We start from the raw sequence: 27,652 nt of genomic DNA, 5'->3' as shown, positions 1-27,652 counted from the left end.
ACACACACACACACACCCCGAAACAACTCTACTACCCTGATGAAAAGACCTGCTAGACCAGTACTAACCAGCATAAACCAACCTTGACCAGCATGGAAATTGCCAGCCTTTTAAGCAGGGATAAAAGGGCCATGCAAAACGTCACACAAACAACCAGATCATTGACAATGCAGTGACAATCCATTTTCATGTGCATCAATGGTGAATGTATCAAGAAGCGATTGTATTTGAATGTTTCTGTAAGGACCAGGCATCCTCACGACATGAAAAAACTCTCCCCTATAATACTGTTCTGAAAAGAAAAAAAGGTTGGAACAACATCCCACACTTTCTTGCTACAGAGCGCCTACAAAGAGCTTTTGTTCTCCCACAAGACAATTGAAATTTCCAAAAGGATTCCCACGGATTCTAAATGCAGCTCTTGCACTTGCCTTGGCATGAGAAAGTGCCAAAAGCACAGTGGCTCGCGGGCCTACACGCGTCCATTTAGCAAAGCAGACGCTCTGTAGCTGATCGACAACGGGTAACGTTTCAAGAAATGGACCATCAAGACCAGCGCTCATACAAAATGTGTGCCAGAAGAAAGAAACCCATGCACAGGAACAGAGAGGAAAGAAACAATTGCGATCCCTTTTCTTTTTCTGTTAAGAGAGGTTAAAGACACAAAAGAACAAAAATAAAACAAATCCAACAACAATATATGCGACGAGTAAAAAGAAAACAAGTGAAAAGAAGAAATGAAAAGCAATCCGGCAAACTGGCTCACACCAAGTGACTTCACAGACTGGCTTCTGAAGCCCACCCACATTAGAGAAGTGTACACGAATCTGTAGTAGGAAGGAGAAACCCTTTTCCCATGTTGTGTGTGTGTCTCTTTCTAAGTGCGAAGGTGGCGTGCAACACCGTGTCCTAACCAGGCACTTAAGCTCACTTAAGCAGGCCCGGTTAAGACGCTGTACTTCCGCTGAAAAGTGTATTGATTGTTTGCATCAGTAGTGCATGTGTCATTCCTGCATTGCTCTACTCACCGATGACCATTGCCACCAGCTCTTTCTTGCCAGATCCCAGGCTGTTCTTCACCTCGCACACGAAAGTGGTGTTCACCGTTTCGTCCACCTTCCTCACCAGCAGCCGGTTCTGATCCACTTGAACCGAAGGCGGCAACTGACCCGACGCACTGAGAAACCATTGACACAGAAAAGAGCATTTGTAGCTAGTCTTTGAAAGCATGCTGTCTTAACTGTTTTTCCAGTTTTACGACTGACTCTGAGGTTTAGCATCAAATCAAAGTCAAGTTTTAATATTCGTCAAACCATCTTTAGTATTATTAAATGCTTTCCATAAAATGATGATGTAATAGTTACACACACGACTTAGTTCAGGGATTAATCTTATTTATGTATTTATTTATTTAGATCACATATAACATATTTGATGTTTCATATCATTTTTATTTAAATTTTCTGATTGCTTTCAGCTTGTTTTGGTAATAACCCGATCAACGGATGAAAAAGGGACACAGATCGAGGTACAACTAGTGTAAAGTTCTTATGTATTTTATCTACTTAATTTCACAATAAAACAAACATTTGATATAGAACACAGTTGTAAGATCTTTGCTGCAGTATTTAATGGAAATGAATCACTAATGCAATCTTTATGTTCAATATTATATTATTAATATATTTATTTATAGAATTCAACTGAAAATGCACCCATATATCTCTAAATATATTGTTAAACATGTTTTGAGACATTAGCTTGTGGTGGAAAATAATGACTGCTTGTGCGTTTTTTAAATTTTTTGATTTGCTTTTGTGTGCTGTTTTTTTAATGACACTTTAAATGCACACCATTATAATTAGGCCTACTCCTTTTGAAAAAGTGCCAGATAAATCCGTAAGTGTTGCATATTTGTCAACTAACTTGCAATCAAACTGCTTCATCCAAGTGTCTTTCACCCCATAAGTCTTGCTAATAAATGTTGTTTCTCGATCTGTATCGATTCACGTTTGTTTTGGTGAGAAAATGAAGTTGAACCAGTGAAGCGTTAATAGGCTGCTGTTGCTTTATACCGCAGGCAGAGATGCCTCCTCAATTCACAGCAAATTAGCCTGTGGCTGTTGTTAGCAGCAAAACTGCCATATCTGACTTCGTTTCAGTCATATTGGAGATGAAACAACAGCATATAAATGTGAATATGAAATATGGACTCTCTTCAGACTAAATGACTAGTAATGCTAATGAAAACAGGATGAAAAATGTTTCTGTTTTTTCCTTCCCGTTTTGAGTCAATTCCATCATCATTTACTCAGGCTCTTGTTGTTGCAAACAAAATGTGTTTTTTTCTTCTGTAGGAGGAGATATTTCGCAGAATGTATTAGCATGAAAACATTAAATTGATCAAAAGTGACAATAAAGACACTTTTCAATTCCAAATAAATGCTGTTCTTTCATTAAAATATCACAGTTTTTTTTTGTTTTTTTTTTTGCAGCAAATCAGCATATTAGAATGATTTCTGAAGGATCATGTGACACTGAAAACTGGAGTAATGATGCTGAAAATTCAGCTTTGCATCACAGAAATAAATTACATTTTATAACATATTACAATAGAAGACAGCTATCTTAAATTGTAATTTTTTTTCACAATTTTACTGTTTTTACTTGATTTTTTATTATATAAATGAAGCCTGGGTGAGACTTTCAAAAATAAACTTTTGAGCGGCAGTGCACAATTGAAAATTGAAGTTATCAAGCTCCAAAAACTCTTGTTTGCTCTCTTCCTTGGCATGAGGAACAGACCATAATTTAAGCTATTATTTGTGTGCATTTATATGTATTTCCCTGCATCATAGCTCCTGAGCAGCATTTGTGCTTACATTCAAAATGCCGCCATCAGTCAAGAGATAAACATGAACTGAAGTCAAATCTAGAGGCATCTCATTTAAATGTGCACATTCTGCATCTGTTTTTGAGTTTGACCAAAGAAAATCATATGGGTTTGAAATGGCATGCATAAATGATGGCAGAATTTTGAACTTATGCTTAAAGTTTATTATAGAGGAACTCACACTGTCCAGCTAACATCAGTAGGTGCTGGATTGGCATCAGCTTGGCAGGTCAAAACGGCATCAGTCCGACCCATATACCAGTTATTGTCATATCCTTCTATTGTCACAGTGGGTGGATCTAGAAAGAATGTGAGAGACATCCATCTGTAAATCCTACATTGAGAGTGCAGTTCAAAGGCTGGTTATCTGCATTCGGGGGTGGGAAGAGAAGATACAGGTTTGCTGAAGGTGGCACTGCCCTATAGATTCTCAAAGTGCTTTGACACGCTGGAGAAATGCAAGAGAATGAAAGTGCAAGAGGTGGGAATGTTCCATCAGGGGTGTCTATAAAAGGAAACGGTGAAGTTGCAAATCTCTGACATCCTCAAACATTCCAGCTCAGCTATGCAAACACAGACACCTCAAACACTCTAAAAATATCTTATGAAGAAAAAAAAAATGTGAACAATGTGTTGAGGCTGACATGTGAGGCAGAGGCGAAGATGCTTTAATGCATTTTTCGATGAAACGGGGGGTGAGTGAGGGAGAAAAGGTGTTATGAGCGAATGATAAGGGAGGGATTATGAGTTCACATGTGTCACTGAGAACCAACACACTTCTTTAAAGGATTAGTTTGGACACAAACCAAAATAACTCACTCACTAACTCACCTCCCAAACTTCACAAACTTAATTATTTCAGTGATTAAATGAAACACTAAAAGAGAAGTGAATAACCAGTCCTCTCTTCCACCCTCAACATCATGAGTGAGGTGAGACCCTTGAGCAAGGCACCCCAACTGTTACGGGTGTGTGTTCACAGTGTGTGTGTGAACTTGGATGGGTTAAATGCAGAGCACGAATTCGGAGTATGGGACACAATACTTGGCTACACATCACTTCACTTTCAAGCTTCAAACAGGAAACAAAAGCACCCAAAAAGTTTTGGGAAGGTAGCATTAACATCTGGTAGCTTTGTGAGTAATAGAGCTAAATTTAAGTCAATTATTGATTGATAATCTTCCAAATGAATCATTCAGACCAGGACTGGGCTCCCCAAAAGCACTGCAAGCCTAAGTAGATTGTAAAAACTACTGGCAGCAGGTTTATTATAGTTATAACTGTGACGAGTGGGGCGGGCCGAGAGCCGTGGGAACGGAGCGAGGCCGGTGGAGTGATTGGGAAATGAGCGACACCTGCTCCACTCACCGGTTCTCGAGTCCCACGGAGGAGATCGGGTGAGTGGAGCAGGGTGTCGCTCATTTCCCCACCAATCACTCCACCGGCCTCGCTCTGTTCCCACGGCTCTCGGCCCCGCCCCACTCGTCACAATAACTAAAACTAAAATATATTTACTTGAAATAAATAAATGTTAACTGAAATAGATTAGAATACATTTTTTAAAAAACAACAACTTAAAAAAATTAAAAAAAAAAAAAAATTAAAAAACGAAATTCGAAAAAAAAAAAAAGAAAAAAAAAAAAAAACGTTGAAAAGAATATAAAAATATAACCGTATAAAATTCGAAAATGGAAAATATAAACATTAAAACTGTAACAGTAAACATTAACTGAAATAAAATAAAACTTAAAAAAAAGAAAAAAAAAAACTAATTTTATTTGCACTGAATTTATATTATTAACATTAGTTTAACCTGACACTTCAATACCTAAAATTAAAAATGCAAATTCAAAAAAATTAGACATTAAAATATAAAAATAAATAAATGGCAAAAACATTTAAATGAACATTTTAACTTTCAATTTAAAAAGAAAAATGAAATTTAAAAATTAAAAATTTACAATTAATAAAAACTAACAGTATCTCAATGATACACTGACTGGCACCAATGGTCTCTACAATCTTCTAGCTTGCAAAGTTTTTGGAAAAGGCAGCTGTGATTAGTGAACTGGATCAGATTCAATGAAAAGATCTGATTAAAAAAATTATTATTCATTGCTACTTTTCTTTATTTTTCTTATTTTAGAGCTTGACAGTCCTCAAAGCCCTTACTTTTAATATACTAAAAAAAGGCAGACCAGGTTTTCTTCAGAAAGTCACTCTTTGTGTTCCACAGAAGCAAGTCATATGGATTTAATAACTACTCTTCACAGTATATGTGTGTGTGTGTGTGTGTGTGTGTGAGTGAGTGTGAGTGAGTGTGTGTGTGTGTGTGTGTGTGTGTGTGTGTGTGTGTGTGTGTGGTGTGTGGGTGGTGTGTGCAGGTGATTTCATTCTGTGTGTGTGTATCTTACACTCCACCACCAGCTTCAGCGGGAAGGGTCTGGGTTCGACCTGCGTCCTCTGATTCACCACGCAGGTGATTTCTTTTCCGTTTTCCGCAGGTGTCGGGATCATCCTATACTCGCTCTTCACGGTGACCGTCCCGTCCCTCTCGGGCACTGAGGTGTGGTTATAGCGGCCGGCAATGTTTGTAATCCAGGAGATTGTTGCCTCTGGTTTTCCTTGGGCTGCTTCGCAACTTGCCACAACCACCTCAGAAGAGCTGGCTCGCACCGGGATGGCAATAGCTGTGTTTCTGGGTTTGGCTGATGGAGGAATAAAGATTCAAGAGTTTGCAACATCATTTTGCTTTTCAACAGCTTTTTTTTTTTTTTAAATCAATCAAGTGGAGCTTGAGCTCAAAGACACACAGCAAAGCTACTTCAGTACTCAGACCTGTTATTGACTTCTATTAATGGGATAATGTAGAGTCAGCCGGTCATTACCAGGAGAAAAAAAAAAAAAAAAAAAAAGCATCGACAGGATGTTTCAAACATGGCCACTTATGACATAGCTACTTACTAAATATAAAAATAAACAGACATGAAATATTGATTGATTACTGGAGAAGAAAGAGCACAGTGAGATACGAGAGGCATGAAACTAGCACACTTGTTGGAAACCAGATGCCTGGGATAATCTGGGACGGTCAATTATAGAAATAAAAAAACAAAAATAAATTTAATATGCAAAATACATAAAACAAAAAACAACATACCCAACAGTCAAAACAAAGAACAAATATTAAATAATCTGTCATTGTGGTTTTTGTTTCATTTACGTCACATTTAATGAAAGCAAATGAGACAATTGCTGAAATCAAATTAAAACTTGCTTTACACAATTTTGTCTTAATTCACTAAAATTCAAATATAAAGAAAACAACTCAAACAAAATGCATCTAACATTTAATGAAAGCAAAGGAGGCCACTTCTGAAACAATTAAAACCTGATTATCACCACTTTGTCTAAAATTAACATAACATTTTGTAAAAACAACTGAAACAAAACTGGTGACATTTAAGTAATTGTAATTTTATTTTAGACAATTTTTCCTTATTTCACTCAAATTGATTTATTAATAAAACTTTTATGAAACAACTGAAAAGCAACTAAATAGTCACTATGTGGCATTTTACAGATACAAAGATATTTATTTATTTTATCTAACATTTAATGAAAGCAAAGTAGACAATTGCTAAAATTAAATTAAAATTTGATTTTCTTTTTTTTGTGTTTGAGTCTTAAAACACTAAAATTAATATATTTCATGAAATAACTGAAACAAAAAAAAACTGCTGAAATGAAATAAAATTTTGATTTACTTTTCCCAGAATTAAAATATCACGAAAACAACTGAAACAAAATCTATCTAATATTTAATGAAAGCAAAGCAGACAATTGCTGAAATGAAATTAAAATTAGATTTTTTTGTCTTAATACACTAATATTTATATATTTCATAAAATAACTGAAACGAACAAACAAAAAAAAAACTGCCGATATGAAATTAAAATTGTATTTACTTTTCCCATAATTAAAATATTTGGAAAACAGCTGAAACAAAATTTATTTATCTAACATATCTAACATTTTCTGAAATGAAATGAAATTTATTTTATTTACTTTTTTGTTTTAAAACACTAAAATTAATTAATCATTTTGTCTTAACTAAAACTAACAAACTTAAATTGACAAAATTTCATTAAAATAAAAAAACTGCTAAAACGAAACTAAAGACACGCTTTACATTTTTAAATAGTTTTAATTAAAAGGAATATGTAGGGTAATACTGATTTTTATCACTAAAAACCAGTTAAAAAAAATAATATAAAAAAAAAATAATCAAAAAAAACCGACAGTATCCATTCATATACAAGGCTTGGTTATCTGATGCTGATCATCTCCTGGCCAAACATACAACAATAAAGCTAAAGACAGAGGTTAGCAATGATAGAGGAACGCTTAATTTGTGTACTCAGGGGGTAAACAGGGCTAGAGACGTTTGAACACAGCCAACATGGATAAACAGTCAGCACTGATTCATAGCATCACTCTGTCTCTGATGATAGCATTAGCTTACTCATTCAAATGATGAATCAGGCTAATGGACGACATTAGTGTTTAAAAGCAGACAGCAGAAACACTACTGTGAGTGAAGCTAATGCAGTTTAGCACGACTCCGTGTCTGTGTTTTCCTAAGACTTCAGTCCGACCATCAACTTTGAAGTTTGTTGTCTACTTGATAGAATTCTGTTGGTAATATAAAATTAGGAAACATTGTAAATATTGCTTTGATTTTAAATTGCAGTAATTATTTGGCCATTAAGTTTCCTAAAGACTGTGCCAGTAGGCTAATTTCATGCTCCCTGCTCATGTCATGACACAAGTGTGAGAGCAGAGCTATTTTAAGAGCATCTCCGACTTGAACCTCAACGGCAAAAATAGCGATGGGAAAGTTTGATTCATTTCCACGAATCAGTTATTCTTAAATAAATTGCTTCAAAACACCAATTCAGTGATTTGTTCGAGTCATTATTTAGCATGGAATTTTATGTTTTTACATCATTATTGTTCCTACAGTGAACTGTTGTTACTCGAGCTTTCATGGTTATGGTTGCCAGATGTCAAGCATTTAAATCCACCAATCAGAGTTTTTTCATAAATCAATGGGTCAAAGACAAGACGTCCTATTTTGATTTTATATACAGTATATAAATGAAATGGTAATGTTTCAAATAACTTTAGCGAAAATATAAAATGTCCAAATATAGGTTTCATTCAGCACAACAGATATAATTATGTAATAAAGAAACAAAATACTTATTCTGACCTGCATTTGCAATATATAGAAGAAAAAGTTACCATATTAAATTTTATTATATTTTAAATGATTAAAAACTTTTTGCTGACATTATTCTTTAGTGGTGTAAAGAATAATGGCAAAATTGGTAAAGTTTACAATTAACTAGTTTTTGGTGCCTACACTTTGATTGCTAAATACAGTTTTTTTTTAATGTCATCTAATAATTCTTGTTATAAATATTCCTTATTACTTTTTGGTATTTAAACTATTGTTACACTGAATGACATTTTAATGGGCGTCTTCTGTGCATCATGGTTAAGGTGTTAGTCATTTTCTTATCAGAAAAAAATACAATTAAACAGAACACATTTTAATGTAGGAAAAAAAATTAAAGCGGTATTAAACTTTTATTGTTATGATGCTTGAAAACAATACATTTTCAGCCCAGTGGTTTACTTAATCTTCCCAACCTGGCAACCATGCATTAGTGTGCTCTCTACATTACGGAAAAAGTGCTAATGAGCTGAAAACACCAGCAAACATGTAATTTGAAGTTTAGCTGTCTCTATTGAGATATTATGCTCTAAAACATTTAACATTTACATTTAGCCATTTAGCAGATGCTTTTATCCAAAGCGACTTACAAATGAGGACATTGGAAGCAGTTAAATGTAATACAGCCAGGGTTTTTTTTTTTTCACGCAGTAGTTTGTGCCTAAATCTAAAAGCAAACCATGCGTGTTGACATTCTTTTGATTTGTGCAGATGTTCAAACATTTAAATGGCAATTATATTGATTACATTCCTGAGAAAAATAATAACGATCAATCGTTTAGCCACTATCGTATAATCCTAGTAGCGGGTCTATAAATAAACATGTGTTACTTACCCAGCATGATAAGAGTGGTAGTCCCCTGCTCGTTTCCGCTGGGGTAAGTGGCGTACTCACAGATGTACCTGCCAGCATCAGCCATCCTCAATTTGTCGATCCTAATAGAGGGGTTCTCCAGAGAGCCCTTTGTGAACGATACTCGGCCATCAAAGTCTTTATTAGGGAAACTGGCTCCATATTGGGGGTGGAACACAGCAATGTTGTGCCTATCTCCCTCCACACGCTCAAACATCCACGAAACCTGCAAACCAGAAAGAAAGAGGGAATTAATCCTCACACCATTGCTTTTACATGCAGCATTCTGCTAGCCTCCTGCTTGCTGTTTAAACGCTGGACTAAACCATATGGATGGAGCAAACACTGAACAACTACTGGACCTGTGCTGAACTATCACTATAGCTCACATTTGTTCAACACCTACAGGTGTTTTATGAAAAGCAAATATTTCGTTTTCATGTAAGCACCGAATAGTGTAGTTGTGAACTCTGCATATTTAAATGTCACCCAAGTATCTTTATCAAGCAGCCAGACAAATTTTATTGAAAACTGTGATAATTCAAAATTTCTGATAACCCTGAAAGCATCAGTTTAGAATTAATAGAAAAGCATAATCAAACTCACTAATGTTTTGTGCTACAGTATAGGCCATCATTTGTTTTCCAGAGAAACTGTATACATTTAAAATTAAGAACCTAATAAATTGTGTAATTAAAAAAAAAATTTTAAATGAAATTTTATATATATATATATATATATATATATATATATATATATATATATATATATATATATATATATATATATATATATATTTTTTTTTTTTTTTTTTTTTTTTTTTTAACTATATAAATATGTGTGTATATATATATATATATATTATATATAGGTAGATATAGTAGATATAGATATAATATTCATTTTTTAAAATAAGACTTTTTTTAAGTTAATCCTAAAGATTTTAAGAATATATAGACACAAAAGTTTGCTATCAGTGAGATTTAATGTTTAACAACATTTAGAAATGTTACAAAAATTTCGAAGACTTCTGAAAAAAGTTTCATCGTTTCACAAAAATATGAAGCAGCACAACTGTTTTCAACAGTGATAATAATAAGAAATGATTCTTGAGCAGCTAATCAGCATATTTGGAGGATTTCTGAAGGAACATGTGACACTGAAGACTGGAGTAATGATGCTGAAAATTCAGCTGCGCATCACAGAACTAAATTATATTTTAAAATAGATTCAAACAGAATACAGTTATTTTAAATTATAATATGATCTGTTTTCTACTAGGCTAGCAGATTTTTGATCAAATAACTGTAGCCTTGATGAGCATTTAACATTTTTACAACCCAAATCTTTTGAATATTTCATGTACCAAAAATCTATTCATATACCAAAAAAAAAATAATAATAATAATTTTTGAGACTTGGAACTAATCAAGAAAATCTGTTCTCACCTGTGTGAGTTTGGTGTTTCCGCTGTCGGTGAACTCACAGCGCAGATTGACAGATCCATTTGGATACGCGGTGACCTCGGGTTCCACTCGAACACGCTGACTCCAGACCGCTGCAAAAGAGGGAAGAGGGAAACATTAGAATGGCCCAGTATCATAGCCTACATCATAATTTCATAAATGAATTCCAGACATCAGGCTAATAAGAAACACACCAAAGTGACTCGCGTTATATTCCTGGACCTGAACTTCCTCCGGGAAAGAGAGCAGTCTCAGACTGATTGGAGCGCAGTGGCTTCATATCTATCGACTGAATGTGCAGACTGTCTCAGCATGAGACTTATCCTGCTTTGATTGCCCATAATTAAAGAAAAAAAAAAAACTTTGAGCTATCTCATCATCACAGCATCAATCTACATGATCATGGATATGGATCAGAGGCGGGCTGAACAAATGCATCTGGATGACAAGCATTATTAAAGTCAATCTGAAACATTCACTGCTTTTTACTCCCACAATGCAACACATGAAACAGGACATTCGATGAAACAAGGAGGGCAGCCCTTGATTTTATCTGTCAATAACTGATTGGATTTTTTATTAGGAATAATATGTGCTAATGAATTGATCATAATAAGACCAGAAACATGTGTTAACCCTGTAAAGCCTGATGTAAGTCTGAAAAATTCTTTTATTTTTTTAATTGAAAGGTTTGTTGAACAGTTATTCTTACATTACCTCATAAAAATCAGTAAAGATTTCACAGCTAAAAGATGAAGATTTTACTACATACAGTATAGCCATGACTATCGTTCTCCTTTTTGGGGGGATAAAAGAGTCATTTAGATCTCTATTATGTGTTCAAGGCCTCATATTAGTATGAAAATAATTTAATTGTTTTTTTGCTGGGTGCTTGTGATATAATTAGTCTTAACTTTCTCAGCATCACCGCCTAACACAGCTCTCAGCAAATAACAGATGGATTCTGCAAACTGAATATTACATTACACACTTGACTTGTACGTAATTAAGTGCATAAATAATTAAAAATCATCAAAATAATATTTATGCTGCTTTTAAAATGGTAACTTGTCCTTGAACAAAACAGTCAAGTGATCACTATATCATAACAGGAGGTTAAAGCTTATAAAAAGAAAATAATTGCAAATTTTTTATTATTACTCATGATAAACTCACACTACATTGCAGTACAAATCATGATGCTTTCAAAAAAATAAATACTTCCGCTTTTGAAAATTTTGACCCGGTGGCTGTGATCCCAGACGGTGATCTTTGTGTCTGCACTCGGCACAGCATTCACTTATGGAAGATCGCAAAGTTCAAGTTTTGCAAAACTCACTGGCTTTCTCTTTACCGCATACAAAAGCAGGGTAAAATAAACAACCCGTGTTTTGGTTCAACTACTTGGCGGACTCCGGCAAGCTCCTGCGGAGACAGAAGCGAAAGACCTCCGGCTCAGAGCTCCAGGAGTCAAAGGCCAGGGAGCAGCATGAGAGCTGCTCCATATACAGTATACTGATGGAATAAAGAATAGCTCAGTGCTCACACACACACACATTCACAAAACAGCTGCTTTCGACAAGCTACAGATACATCAGCCTGCTCAAATGCTCCAAACACAGACCTCAAATTGCATGCAACTCGGAGAGGATAAAAAATCCATCAAATACAGGGTTGCGGCCACATATAATGATACATAAACATAGCTTGATTCTGTTATAGAAACGCATACCCTTGAATGCAAATGCATTGTCCACTCACTCTACACCCCTTCACTGCATTGAAAAGAACCAACTCGGTTTATGTTCCACAAAGGCATTAAATCGAACTGACCTTAGGATCGCAAACCTCCTATAAATCAGATCTGTTAGCTAACACCGACTATAAAGTATATGACACTGTGGAGGATGCCAAATACTTGTACTGTACTGTAATGTGTTTGTATAAAAAGTCCCCGAGGCTCTATGACACAAGCTTGATTTCATGCATGATTGTGCATGCAACTTAAGTACGCCAGAAGAGGTGTCTTAGTGGGCATTTACTCAGCACTAAAAATTAAAAACTTTATGCATTTTGGCTTTCCATTTACAAGACAACAGCTTTTTGGGGACCTGAAAAAGCAAACTTTTGAAAACGGGTTTCAACGTGAGAGTTTTTGAAAATATGCGCATTACGTTCAGTCTATAGGAATTTCTTTACAAAGTAACATCACCAACTAGTGGCCTGGCATGCATAATACAGCATTTTAGCCATTTTTGTGGATCCATGTGAACAGGATTTATTTTGACAAAATATGTGAATCTTTTCCAAACTCTAAAAGAAAAAACTTGTGCAAACATACCCTTAGTCAAGTGTTTAAGTTTTGGCAGCAATGAAAACAAGGCTGCATCATCTTCTATTGTCAGTTTTTTTCTTTCAGGTCAAGTACTGTCAACGCAGAGCAACGGTGAAGAAAATCTTGCTGAGCAGCTTTCAGTTATGACATGTTTATAGCTAGCTCAATTATCTGAATAACACTACATGTGGTTTAACAGCACTGATATGTCTAGCCTATATATACACTCAATTAAGCATTCTAATGACGTTTATATATCTGTCATAATAATGCAAGAACGCATAGTGGACCTGAAACTTCCTTACACAAAGACAAGGGAAAACAGAAGACTTATTTACTACTATTTTTATATACATTTCCATCTTAACCTTCGAAATAGCGGTCTCTGTCAACAAGTATTGCTCGTTATTTGTATTTGAACTAATAATCTTCGACTAATGCATCCGTTGTGGATGTTTACTTTTAAGCTCCAATTAACATGCCAATCACATAAGGATAGAGGTATGCAAACACGTGCACATATCACTTGTGTGCTCAGTGCATGTCCGTATCCAGGGCTCTAATGTCAGGAAGTGTGTGTTTTCATTATACAAGGAACTGCATATGACTCGATGTAGCAGAATTCCCCCTGAAGGTACACAATGGCCTGTCAGACCAGCTTGGCGGAATAAGAAACAGAAACACAAAGTATTTATTCACTCACCTCACTCTCTTTACCTCCCTCTCTCGCTCGGCTTCGCTCCTCTTTTGTTTCCTTCTATCTTAGGCTCATAACTCTATTTTGCTCTCTCCCTCTTCCTCCATACACATCAACAAATGAGTCATAGGGTGTAATGTAGTTGTACAATGTTTTAGTCATTCGTTTTTCACGGGGTCAATGAAAGAATGCCACGGATTTCAGAAAAAAAGGAAAGAAAAAGGAGAACAATACAGTGAAGACCGAACATGGATCAACTCTCTCTCTCTCATTTGTATGCATACCCAGCATGCTCTACAGCCTCCCTTTGTGTTCAAGTGTTTCTGTTCATATTCCTGTACTGATCTACTATTTGCACTGGTTTTAATACCTCTGAAACAGTCGGGTGTCTGCGTGCCGCTGATACGCTTTACTTAAGGATGACAAATGAACCAAAGCGGGCCCTTAAATAGGCTCTTAAATAAAACACAAACACATTTCAGGGGCACAAGCAATTTAGAAAAAGCACATAAGCTTGCTTTATGTACTCAATGCAAAGCTCATAGGTCCTTATGTTGAATAACGTGTGATATTCACCTCAGAGTCATTAGTATATTCATATATATGCACCACAGGGATGACTCTGCCTTGGGGCGCCACCTATTTGCACACTAACAAGCATAAATGTTTAATGTTAGATATACATTCAGGTGTAACTTTAAAGGATTAGTTCCACTAGTAATTAAAATTCTAGTCGTTATGTCACTATTTACAAGCCATTAGGTACAACTTTCTTTGCTTCATGGGGGTTTGCTCCAACAGAAGAAACAAACTCACACAGGTTTGGAACAACTTGAGGGTGAGTAAATGACAACAATTTTCATTTTTGGGTGAACTATTCCTTTAACTGCTGTTTTCTCACAGCTGTCATTTTATTGTTATTGAGAGGAAAACAGGCACCACATATTTACATATTCATCTGAAGTATAATTGGGGCCAGCAGTGCAAATTTGACGTCTTTCTCTCTTTTGTAATCACGTAATGTAATCAACCTCTCAATATTTTTTTCCTCTTTTGCAAAGTCATAGAAACACTATATTTTTTTTATTTTCCTATTGGGGCAAATAAAAACAGAAAATAAAAAATTATATATATATATTTGTTGTAGTTTCCACTAACCACTATAGAAGTTTACCCAACTATGACGACTTGTGCTTCTGAGAACCTTAGAAATGTGAAAAAGGTTTTTTTTTAAGGCTATGTTTACACTACTGCATTTTTGTTTTAAAACGCATAACTTTTGCTATGGTTACACCTGTCGCTTACACTACTCCGGCGTTTCTGACCCTTGAAAACAGAGACTTTCGAAAAAACGTTGCAGACCCCGTTTTTGTTTGAAAACTCCAGGGTTGTGTTTCAGTGTAAACGGACCAAAACGGAGAATTATGAAAACGATGGCGTGGCTGACAACATTCGCTCTGCGTATCCTTGACGACCGTGTAAACAATAACTTCATGCTCATTGTTGTACCCATAGATACCTACTTCTAAATAACACATCATACACCTACAAACACATAAAAGCGTCCGCCAATCTAAAAACCCAAAAAAACACGACAACCACCAAAAAAATCAAAAAATATCTGAATATACCACAAAACATCACAAAAAAATGTTACTGTTACTGAATGATGTCAAGTTGACCCTTCTAATATGACAAACTTTCACAGGTGAGAATGCTAGAGATGGGTGGAACCATAGATATGTAAGGATTGTGGAATCTTTAAATATTCATTGATTATTACGGTGAATGATGTCATGTTGACCCTTTGAATACGGCGGACGGCATACGTATAGCGGCCCATAGAAATATTCACTAATGAGGCATCTACGTATATATATCTATAGTTGTACCTGCATGGTCATGTGATAGGGCTGCACGATTAATCGAAATCGAACCGAAATCATGATTTTGCTTGATGCGATTATTGAATTGCAAAGGCTGCAATTTTTATTGAAATGAATATATGCACAGCACCAGTAGTAAAGGCTGCAAGCGCCATGAGTTTGAGTCACTTATAATAAGATGTAACTGATTAAGCAACACACTCCAAACATCCTCTCAAACTTAATTAGAAGCGTTTATAAACCTGTTGTTGAGAACATTATAACATGATTTCACTCCAAAACATCAGTCGAGTGTTTTAAAATAAGTTCATTTTCTGATCTGATGTGGCTTGTTATCACAGAATGAGGCAGAAATATATTCTATACTGCAATAAAGGCTTTGTCGATTAGCATTGCATTATAAATTGACTTTATTATGAAAATACCCAAGATGTCTTGAAGAACACAGTTAAACCATAAATTGTCATAGGTTTATTGTCTTCATGTTTAATCAGTTCATAAGTTTCTAGCTGCTTTTAATTCAGTCACAGCTATAGCTGGATACCTTTGTTCATTTTAGGGATTTCCCGGAAGGTCATGTGTTATATTACTTTTGTGATGCATTTGTGGAGTTTCTGCCTGTAAAGAAATTTGAAGTAAACATATGATAATCCATGTTTTTATCCAGTGTATAAAAGAGTACAGAAGTTATTTCTTTCTATCTGTTTTCTTTCCCCACAGTGGATGTATAAAAGGCTCATATTTCATATTAAAGACATGGACTCCATTTTTGATTTTACATACTTCCTGATAAAAGTTAAGAAATTACTGTCAAAGATTTTTATCATAACAGTATCATTTGATGTACAGATATAGGCCTGTATGTTAACAAGTAACCTTGCATTTTTGTTTTGTTATTATCTTATCATTAATTTGTATCTAATTATTCTTTTTGTTAATGTGTATTAAAAAAAATCACATTTAAAATCGAAAATCATTTAAAATGATGAGGATCATTTTCATTTTTAAACGCCGTTTTAAAACAAAAACGCAACCAGTATGGTCTTCAAAATTTCTCATTTTGAGTTCCACATAAGGAAGTCCAGTATTCCTTTTAACATTTGGAAAAACACACCCATTTATTGGAGGTTTGAGCTAACTAAACAATAATTGGATTGTCCTTTTCAGCATGCTGTATTCACATCATATTTTGAGCACAGAGCAATATTACCTTGAAAAAAAGTGTTTTTCATTGATAACAGAAATAATTTAACTGACAAGGACAAAATACACATTCAGGAATGTGTCTGTTTAGCCTGTTTTCAAATACTTTTTTCATTATCAACATTTTTATCTACTCTCAGCCAGCCTCGGCTTTTCCTCTCCCAGATGTCCTTCTCTCATTAAACAAGTCACGTGATGCTCAAGTCAGGTGCTTTACTAATCATATTTGACAAACTAACCACATTTAAGAGGAAGAAACCATTTACCAAAATTTCATAAGCTTACTGTATGTAGTTAATAAAAAGCACAGAGATGTTATTTGTAAAATAACATAAAAAACCAACTTAAAAAGTTAATATTAATGTATACAGTACATTATGTGCATATGAATACATTGATGACAAAATGTGAAAATTATGACTGTCCTGTAATGTTGCCTATTTGCACATTAAATAAACTCTGTAAAATATTTATTTCAACTAATGTTGTTTTGTATTTACATTTAGGTGCAACATTAAGATAAGTTTACACAGCTACACTGCAGCGATTATATAATCATGCGTCATTAGAACAACAAAAAGAACAGGCTTAGTTTTAATAGAGAGGAGAGAAAGCTCTCTGCATCTTTTGTTGGTGTCAAAAGTACTGATTTACCAGACATCTTGACAACAAATACCATTCAAGGACTTGACTTTTCACTCTGCTGTGTAATGAAACATCCTCACACTATCAACAACTTCATCCACTTTCCGCTCAGCCAGCCACAACTTTTCTACCAGATGTCCTTTTCTGCATCTAAACAAGTGACATGATGCCGTGGGCGAGATAGGGATGGCGCCGACTCGAACTTCTGAGGGTCGAACCGAGCGGCTTTCCTGAGGTCAATCGTTGCAGAGAAGTACTTACAGAAAAATAATTACCACAAAATGAAACAAGACCACTAAAAAAGAAATTACAAGGGCACGCTTTTAGAATTTCACGAGTATGTGTTTCTTCCCTTCACCCGAGTGACCGTTATGAGTTTCAATCTCTGACGAAGTCACTCCAGTAAATAAGAGATTCCTTGAAAGGGTACACAGTAATTTTCTCCTCACTTAAAGTTTTACACAAAGTACTTTTGAAAAACATGATTAATGACTAATACACAAGTTCTGCCCCAATAACCCCAGATACTGGCCTTTTTCGCTTGTGGAAGAAATAAATTGTGGCTCACAGAAAATAAATAATCTACAATGTACATTACCGTTCAAATGTAATTTAAAGAAATTGCTTATGATCACCAGAGCTCAAAATACAGTCAAAACAGTAACACTGTGAAATAATAAGATTTAACATAACCATTTCATTCTGATTTGGTGCTCAATAAACATTTATTATTATTATCAATCTTGAAAACTATTTAAACAATAATTTTTTTTCATAATTATTTGATGAATACAATGTTTTATGACATTTACAATGTTACAAGAGATCCCTGCCACTTTTGACTAATTAAATGCATCCTTGCTGAACAGAAATGATTGATTTCTTTAAAAATAATATTACTGACATATTACTGAAGCAACATTCATGATGAAGTTACCATTATAAGCCTAAAACTGCCATATCAACACACAATAACACAATATATATACAAATACTGCATGCACCTCAAATAATTAACCTTTAACAATATTTCTATTCTAATACTCAGATTGTATTTTTGACAAAATGCAAGAATAGAGAACAACACGAACACATAAAACCAGCATCTAAACTATTTAGAAGCTCTAACCTGCAGCAAGATATTAATTTAAAAAGCCTCCACATTCAGAACCTTCTCATTTAAAATCATTTTATGCAATCAAATAGCATTTAAACACATTAAAAATGCATTTACTTGCACTGTGTAAAATAAACATAAGTGTACAAAAGCTAAAGGCCAAATGAAAGCATACTTACACAAACACTCTTGCATAAAGCAAAATCCACCAATGAGCTGTAACAATGTAGTTTTAAAAAAAATTATTCTGATTAATTTAAAAGGTTACTAGCAATGTTTAAAGTAAACCTATGGCATTTACAGTATAGGAATACGAGCTGCAATACTTTAGAAAGGAAATGAAAAATAATGACTTTTCCAGTCAGTCACCCACATATTCAGTACATGAGGTGAGATATTTTTCAACAGTTCAGTTTCCAGATCATAAGCTTTAATTAGGGGTGTGCACAAATAGTCGAATATTCAAATATACGATCTGTAATCTGTATACATACCTGGCAATAAACCTCATTCTGATTCTGATTCTAATTATTATTTGAAAAATAAAAACACTCCTTGAATTTTACTATGTGTTGCTTTGCTGGCAGTTAATGCAGGGAATACATGATAAGTCCTAAAAGTCAGTTATAACTAAATGTACTGAGTGGCGCTGTGGAGCACATTAACAAGTTGATTGTATTTGATCACAGAATGTCATCGTTTGGAATTACTTTGATTAAAAGTATATTACTAAATGATCTTACAAAACAGAATTATATTTGAAACAGGGAAACTGAGTTATCATAATATCACCACTACAATGAGAAAATAAACAAACACCCAAAAAAAAATCACTCAATAAAAGACCACCATTTGAGGTCCATCAATGCATTCACGCCTGCAGGTAAGCGCACCTGTAGCCTGAGTGAGCCGAGAAGAGAGCTTATCTGATAGAGAAATGATCTTGAGACATGTGCTTCCTTTAAAGGTGCTGTATGTAGGATTGACACCGAGTGGCTGAACTAGGTATTGCAGTCCAAATTCAAAATATTGGAGAGGGGTTCTTTTTTTCACCTGGCCCCTCCTCCTCAGACTTGACTCACACGCAGGTTGCCAGATTGACGACACCAACAAGAACGAGCGCACTTGACAATGAATGAAATGAAATACGCTGTGTTTTCTGCCAACTGGCAACCCGGGGTGCCGAAATACAATTGGTTAAACTGGCAGTGGGCGGGTTTCACAAACCAAGCAGAGACTGACATTCCGGCCCGGAACACACATTTTCAAAAGAAGAATAACTGACTGTAGAAAAAATACTCTAAAAATAACAAAAGATTCAGATTGATAAAACTACATACAAAAAACTAAAAACAACACAACTAACACACAACAAAAAAAACTACACACAGCACAAAAAAATCAAATTAACAAGTTTCCGCAAGGGAAAGTGCTTTAAGAACAGAAAACACAAAGCCTTACAAGAAACTCTGCTTAGCAGACTAATATCTTCGTGTCTCTGGAACGTCTGTGTTGGTGCACTTTCTTATTGTTATCAGAGCATGCTTTCACCCGAGCATGTGGATATTATTGTTTTTCTAAACATTAACATGCGAAACAGTATAAACACGATAAACATCGGCCGACTCGAGTGTATGTACGTTCTGTACTGTAATTGGCACAGTCTGCTTTATTTTTTCTGTTTGTGCTGCTTGAGTTTGAATGCTTTTGTTCTTATATATATGATTGTCTTATATCTTTACACGTTTTCAACTAAAAGAAAACCTTGAGATATAACGTAACATTGTTAGGCATTGTGTAAAATGCCTAATCATAAGCTTGTTCAGAAATGGTGACAAATGACTTTCTTGTTAAACGTCATTTAAAAAAACAAACATTCAAATAAGCCTTTTTTATGAGCCCAAATATTTCAAATTCAATATTTAGAAAAATCCCCATCACTAGTTTTAATCTCTGGACGGCCCAGAGGTGGAAAAGGTCACTGTGAAAGCAGATGGGAAGAGGGCACGAGGTGAAGAAAGGGAGTTTGAAGGCAGGCTGTGAAGGGAAAGTAGTGAGCAGGGCTTGTTATAATCCGGATGAGAAAACGCACACGTACCCACTCGTGAACCGAACGACCTCAGCATTCCCTGCAGGTGAGACGATGCTGTCTATGCCATAATAAAGAAGACCTTGAATGTGTGTGTGCCGATCATCACACACACCTCCACCTCTCTGAATCCATTAGTCATGCTGGTTGTATGATTGGAGCAAAATAGCCACAGAGAGGAATTATGTAAAGGTGGCCTGGGTTCACCTCTCTTTCTCTATATGTCTATGATCTTGGTTTCTGCCTCCCTGCTATGCCTTCTTTTCTTTTCATTCTCTTTATTTTGACCATCCTTCACAGCTCTTAAGTTCTCACTGTGTTGAATGTGAAATGGTGAAACAAATTCCTTCTAACGCTGCTTTATGCCCTTGCCGGCTCACCCTCTCTCCCTCCCCTGACTGTCTCTCACTACCTAGTAATCTTCTATCCTTTATAAACCCACTCTGTTTCTGCGTCTCTCACTCACACACCCCCTGTCAAGCGTACACCAGGGGACACACCCTCATCCAGACATAAAACACTAGCTCGGAGTGTGTGCACACAGCCTAAAGCTGTTCGCCTCACCCCGTTCCCTCTCAGACATCAAGCAGATCTTTTCTCCTTCTTGATCACATCTCCTGCATCTTTATTTTCCTCCCTCCCGTCCGTTTTTTCAAGGTCACCTTGTGTCTTTCTCTCAAGCATCCCTCCATATTTCTCCATCTTTCATCTCTATCATTCTTCTATTCATGCCTGTCTACCTGCATCTCCATCCTGCATCTCAATTTTTTTATTCTTTTCACTTTCACTTCGCTTTCATTTCACTTTAGGGTTCATTCTTTTATCTTTTGTTAGCTTTACTCCTTTCATCCTCAGCCTGGCTAGCCTCTCTCTCTAAAACAGGAAATGTGCCATTAGGCTTCCATACGGCTAAGTGGCACGCGGTTCTCCCAGCCACTCTCATCTCCTCCTCCTCCTTTGAAATCCAGTTTTTCTACGCTTCAGCTTGTTTCCAAAACCTAGTTAGCCGCCTATCCATCTACTGCCTACTTAGAAAACTACTTTCGTAAGTGACTAGCTTCGTATACCTCAAGATCGCAAGAGACTCGACTCACAATTGATTCCAATAGAGTGCACCAGTTGGGTTCCAGAAGTAAAAATCCCATTAATTTTCTTCCATAGGGTAATTTATTATTAACAATGACTTATAAACCATTGAAGACAGACGTACTGTGAGCCATGAGGTTTTTGTAAATGGTAAAAGCTATTGTTAAAGCCATTAACCCGAAGTATTTCCATTTTTTTAAACAATCGTCTTTAACAGTGGAATTACTGGTGAGAAACTACATTACCCAAGATTCTGCAAGAAATTTACTTCAATTGGGGAATTGAAACGAGTCCATACAGTGTCAAACTACTTAAGTATTTGTGTGTAATAAACAAGAAATGTTTTTATATTCAAAAATCAAAATTTTTAAACCATAGTTTTATATTTATTGGACATTTTTAATTTGATTGTCATTGATAATGCTTCATGGGGTTGTAGTTCTTTCCCTCTGTAAAACTGTTAAGTATAGTCTTGTACATTTGTGTTTCATCTGATTTCATAATATTGTGATTCAACTCGTAGCTAGTTGGTTACTGTGTCCTTAGAAGGCAATGCAGCAGTCTTCATGACAGAAGTGTATCTATGCTGCCTTCAAATGCTCAGTTCACTGGGTGTTCCTTTTGTATTCCCACTGGAATATCAACAAGCAATCATATGCATACAGTACTTAAAGTAATATCAGATTTATTTTCTATAAACTGTTACATGCATATGTGTTTGTCTTCACGCCAACTGTCTTCCCACAATGCATTTATGTGAATAATTTAAAGTGCATGTTTTGTTATGAGAGGTTATGTGTTTGTCTACTGGAAGTGTCCGGGGTGCACTAGATTATTGGCTCTTTTTGTGCATGTATGTGTGCGATAGGCACTGCGTTTTGCCATCCTCCCCGAGGACTGCCAAACAGCAGCAACATCAGTCGTGGCCACATCTTTTTTCCCCAGGAGATGGTGTTCATATGTGTGTGCGTGTATGTGTGTGTGTGTGTGAGTGTCTGTCTGTGTTGGAGCACATGTGCAGCAGGGGCCCATTTCTTCATCCCAAAGTGAGAGAGCCTGAAATGGAGACAAAAAGCCCTCCTGCCTTTATTACAACATGATAAATGCCCCTCTCAAATAGAGACGTATATATGTACTCATGCTGCACACACAAACACACTCTCACACACACATATACACAAAGCATGGATGTGGTCTTTGCACTCACACCACATGAATTATTTCCCATAACACTGTTGCACAGTTTGTTTCTGTTTTTTTTCGTGAGCATGCATGCATTCATCCACTTATTTTACACATTCTCATGGCCATTTCCACATGAAAAGCAAAGGCTGGCCATGCAACCCTATTCTACATGTTAGCCATTTATTATTGATATGACTGTTTGAAAAAGGGGGATGCACTCCACTCTTATTAAATTATTGACAGGCAACATTTATGCTGCCAGCACCTGACCCGAGGAGGAGGAGAAACCGATGAGAAGGGAGGGAGAGGGAAGGAGAGGAGAGATCGTAAAACAGACTTAGAGAAGACAACAAAGCCTTTTTTTACGATCATTAAGAATCTGTAAGCACAATATATATATATATATATATATATATATATAATATATATATAATATATATATATATATATATATATTATATATATATATACATATATATATACTTTTAAACGGGGTCCAAAATGAACAAATGCCAAATGCCCATGAGAGTAAAAACTGGCTTTGCCAAACAACATGTAGATGCCAGTTGGCTGGTTTAACTTTATTTGGAACTGCAAGATGCTACATGGTTTTAATAGAATTGTGTAAATATATATATATATATGTATATATATATATATATAGTTTCCTTAATTATATGACAAACCCTATTTAACTGGCAGCATTCCTTAAATTTTCACTGAGATTGCAAGATGGCGGGCCACTCTAAGGTGACTAAAATCTGCAACATGAGGTTGGTCGAGATGAAGGCCAAAAGGGATGACCCTTTCAACCACTGCAAGAGAAGCTAGTCATTCCAAATCTGCGATTTCTAGAATATTGCAGGTTTACAAAATGACTACTTATTCAATGACACTTCCATTCCAATGCACAAGAAGACAGGATCAAGTCCCCCAAAAAGCCAGGCTAAGTAAGGATCTGTCTCGGCATATTTAAGAGAAGTCAGACTGAAAGCGCACTCTGCAGTGACCAAGCCTCTCATCAGCAGAACGAAACCAAAAGGCTAAGCTCACCTTTGGAATGAGTACAAGTTTGATTTATTTGGGTCTGATGGGAAACATTTAGTTTGGCCTCAAACTGAGGAAAAACTGAACCCCGAGTGCGTAAAGAAGTCAGTGAAAGTTGGAGGAGGAAGTGTCATGGTTTGGGGGATGTTTTCTGCACCAGGATTAACATGGCAGGGCGAATGAAAATGTTTATCAGAACCTCCTTCAGCAACATACAGTTCCTTCCCTGCAAGCATCTCCCAGTCAGGACAATGTCCCCGTCTCACTGCAAAAAGTAAAGCAGTTCCTAGAAGCTAAGAAAACTGAAATAATGAAATGGCCGGCCCAGAGTCCTGATCTAAACCCGACTGAAAATCTCTGCAAAATCCTTGGTCACAAAGTTATGGCTAAGAAACCCACTACAGTCAACAAACTATGGAAGAGAGTCGGAGAAGACTGGACCAAGATCACACCACAGCAGTGTGATGTCCTGCAGCCACAGATGTGCTGAAGTCATTCAAAGCAGGAGATTCTACACTTCCTACTAATTTCTGACAGCTCATTTTAGATTTAATCTTCTTTCGTGCTACAGTGGTTACTGTTCTCTAATTCTGATCACTGTGTTTTTCACAAAATAAAGGTTTTTGTTGAAATGCCTTGGATATTTTTTCAAACATGTTAGTATAACACTATTATGCCTACAGCTAATATTCCTTCAAATTTTGAGTGATGAAGATTAACAATATTTCAGAAAGAAGGTGTGGCAAAACATTTTATTTTGGACCCTGCACAGACATATTAATGACAAACATCACCCATACAATTCACCCCTTAGGACACAGAGGGGCCAAAAAAGCAAGAGAGCTGTAAATCTGCGACTGAGAAGAGCATAGAGGTGGGAAAGATGCAAAGAAAGGAATGAAGAAACCAGAAAGACAGATAAAGAAGAGTTGGAAATAAAATGAGGATGTACTGTAGAAGGGGGGTGGGGAGAGAAGGAACAGACTGAAAAGTAAGAGAGAGGGACAGCAGGACATGGCAAGGGAGCTAAAGAACGAGGTGAAAGGGGTGGAACAGAAAGAGATTTCAGAGCTGAAGTGGAGAAATTGCAGGGCATGAGAGCACAAGGGAAAGATAATAAAATAATAAAGATGCAGGTGAAATGAGAAAAGGGGGAGGGAGCGAGAGAAAACGGATGCAGAAGTGAAGGGGAGAGCCAATCTGCAAAAGGTGAACAGGTGGAGGAGAGAAAACCAAGAATGAGAGGAAGAGAGCATGCCAGGGGAGAAGAGAAGAAAGAAAAGAGCTCAGAGACAGAAAGCAGAGAAGATGAGCAGAGAACGAGAGCAAGTACTCAGAAGCATTAGAGATTCACATTATATATATATATATATATATATATATATATATATATAACTTTTAATTTATAAATATATATTTTACATATTAAAAATCTATCATAAATATGTCTGTGCAGGAGCGCAAAATTGAATGTTTTGTCACACCTACCAATTCACTAAATTATATTTTAGTTACTTTTAATTTCTTATTTTATTTTTGACTTATATCAAAGTATTGCATTTTTTTATTTATTTTGTGTGTACATATATATACATAGAGAGAGAGAGAGAGAGCGAGATAGAGAGAGAAAGAAGATATACATTATACTATACGAGAGATTAGAGAGAGAGAGAGAGAGAGAGAGCGCGAGCGGGATAGAAGAGAGGAAAGAAGATATACATATATTACTATACTATTATAGATTATATTTCTCATGACAAATAAAATATAATCTGATTACAGTTATTTTACTGATTAGATGATTACTTAATATTCACAACATGGCAGCCAATTATTTTATAGAGTGAGACATTTAAAAAAAATGTAAATTATATTTATATTATAATTATATTATATATAATAAAAAATATATAAGGAGAGATAGATATACGGTATATGGACATTTAAAAATATATTATATTTCTTATATATATTATATATAAATATATATATATATATATATATATATTATATATATATATATATCTATATATATATATATATATATATATATATATATATATATATATATATAAAATAAGAATTAAATTAGTAAATAAATTACTTATAACCATAAAAGAAACACAATATATGGAGCATTAGAGGAGGGACTCTTTCATTAGAGAGCATCTGATTGGACATAAGCCTGTGTAGTACAGGATGAGTCATCAGTATTTTTATTCTATGGCTATACATTTTAAACACATTAAACGTTAATTTACTCAACTTACAGGAAAATACTAGCATACGGATGACTTGGATGTTAAGACAAAAAGCTAGAAAAACCCCAAATTAGATTTCACAGGGTCTTTAACCCTTTAAAAGCACTATCCATTGAAACAGGATGCACTAAAGAGCTCTTTTCCCTTAAGAGCGCATGTTAGATTGAGTGGCTGTAAGCACGTAACGATAGCAGACCCTGAGCGGTGTGCATTCATGCATAAAAATGAGCCGCTAAAGTACATTACTTGAAAAAAGTTTGAACGACCTTTACAAATGCTGCTTTGTAACGCATAATAAACTAATTATGCTTGATATGTCCATCTTTCATATTGTACGTGATGCCTAACGTCACTTGTAACGTGATAAATTACAGAATCATATAGCATCGATTTATATCCATGTAAAAACACATATTGGTGCATGTCTAAAAATGAGTGAAGGAACAACAGCTCATCTGCATGACAAAGATGGAAATAAGAACAAAGACAGGAGGGAAAGAGAGATAAACAGTCTCTGCAGGTGGGCACACGTACGTGAACGCTGCACTTCCTCCATTATTCCGCCAGCTGGATGCCGCGTTGCCAGGGGCCTCGGGGCGCTGGATGGCGAGGCTCATTTGAGTGCCATTAGAGGCAGTTTCTATCCTCCGGTCGTACACTTACACTGAACACGGAGAATGAGGGTGAAAGCGGAGGGGAGGAGAGAACACTTAAAGAAACCAAAAGAGATGGGAATTGTTATAGCATATTTACTCGCCGTCATCAATTCTCTCTCCTCATTAGCCCGGCACAGGTCTGATCACTCTGTTAGAATCGATTCAGGACGAGTGAAGTTGTTTGCCCGCCACTCTGTCTAAAAGGGACGACAGTGTACAATTACCTTACAAGCATGTAAACAAGCCACACGAACGCAGCAAGGGAGAATGCGAGGTGGCCCTCTTTTGTGGGGCCCGACTGTATCTAATGTGTGCGTGCGCATGACTGTGTGTTTGGACAAGTGTATTCCCTCCACAGCAGGAGCGAGGCATTGATTTTCCCATATTACCACACGTCAGGGCCACAAAGAAAAGCCACCGCCACCGTAATTACAGCGTGCCAACTGCAAATTCCCCAGACCAGTGCGCTCGCTTCCGAATCCCCTTCTCAAAGACTGCATTTCCCAGAATTCCCTAGTAGATTCAGACTAGAGGAGTGAGAAGTAATTTCCTTAAAGGATTAACTAAAAAATGGAAAAGTCGTCATTACTTCAACACTGTCGTCATACGAAACCTGTTTTGACTTTGTGAAACACAAACCAAAAAAATACATTAAAAAAAAATACAGGCATTTATAATCAATCAGTAATAATGAAATAAAACTTAAAAAAGGACACATCAAAAACATAAAAAATATACAATACTCATAATATGATAACATCATAAAAGGTTCAGGTTGAAACAAATCTTATGCTTAAAGGATTATTTATGCTTTACTCACCCTCTTCATTTCAAACCTGTACAACATTTTTATTCATGGACTGAAGATCCTTCAGTGAAAGCCCGTGACTGGTTCATTAAGTTCATTAACTTGAGAACAGAATCAGTTGGA

General features: G+C 35.8%; 1 protein-coding gene across 3 annotated transcripts in view; it reads right to left on the bottom strand.

Annotated features, from left to right (window-relative positions):
* Positions 1 to 27,652, bottom strand: part of LOC109095072 (nectin-2-like) — an 86,736-nt gene that overhangs the window by 15,285 nt on the left and 43,799 nt on the right. For 2 of the 3 annotated variants that reach the window (XM_042776201.1, XM_042776199.1), the window contains 5 exons: positions 10,497 to 10,606; positions 9,031 to 9,274; positions 5,308 to 5,601; positions 3,075 to 3,192; positions 1,029 to 1,177 (listed from right to left, as the gene is read on the bottom strand). In XM_042776201.1, the coding sequence (XP_042632135.1) occupies positions 1,029 to 1,177; positions 3,075 to 3,192; positions 5,308 to 5,601; positions 9,031 to 9,274; positions 10,497 to 10,606 (915 nt within the window). Of the gene's footprint in view, positions 1 to 1,028; positions 1,178 to 3,074; positions 3,193 to 5,307; positions 5,602 to 9,030; positions 9,275 to 10,496; positions 10,607 to 26,599; positions 27,134 to 27,652 lie in introns of those variants that run through there. The other variant, XM_042776202.1, reaches the window with a different exon arrangement.

This window comes from Cyprinus carpio, chromosome A19 (genome assembly GCF_018340385.1).
Source record: "Cyprinus carpio isolate SPL01 chromosome A19, ASM1834038v1, whole genome shotgun sequence".
Classification (NCBI taxonomy): Eukaryota; Metazoa; Chordata; class Actinopteri; order Cypriniformes; family Cyprinidae; genus Cyprinus; species Cyprinus carpio.
The sequence above is the reverse complement of the archived record's forward strand: the minus strand, read 5'-3'. Positions and strand labels throughout refer to the sequence as shown.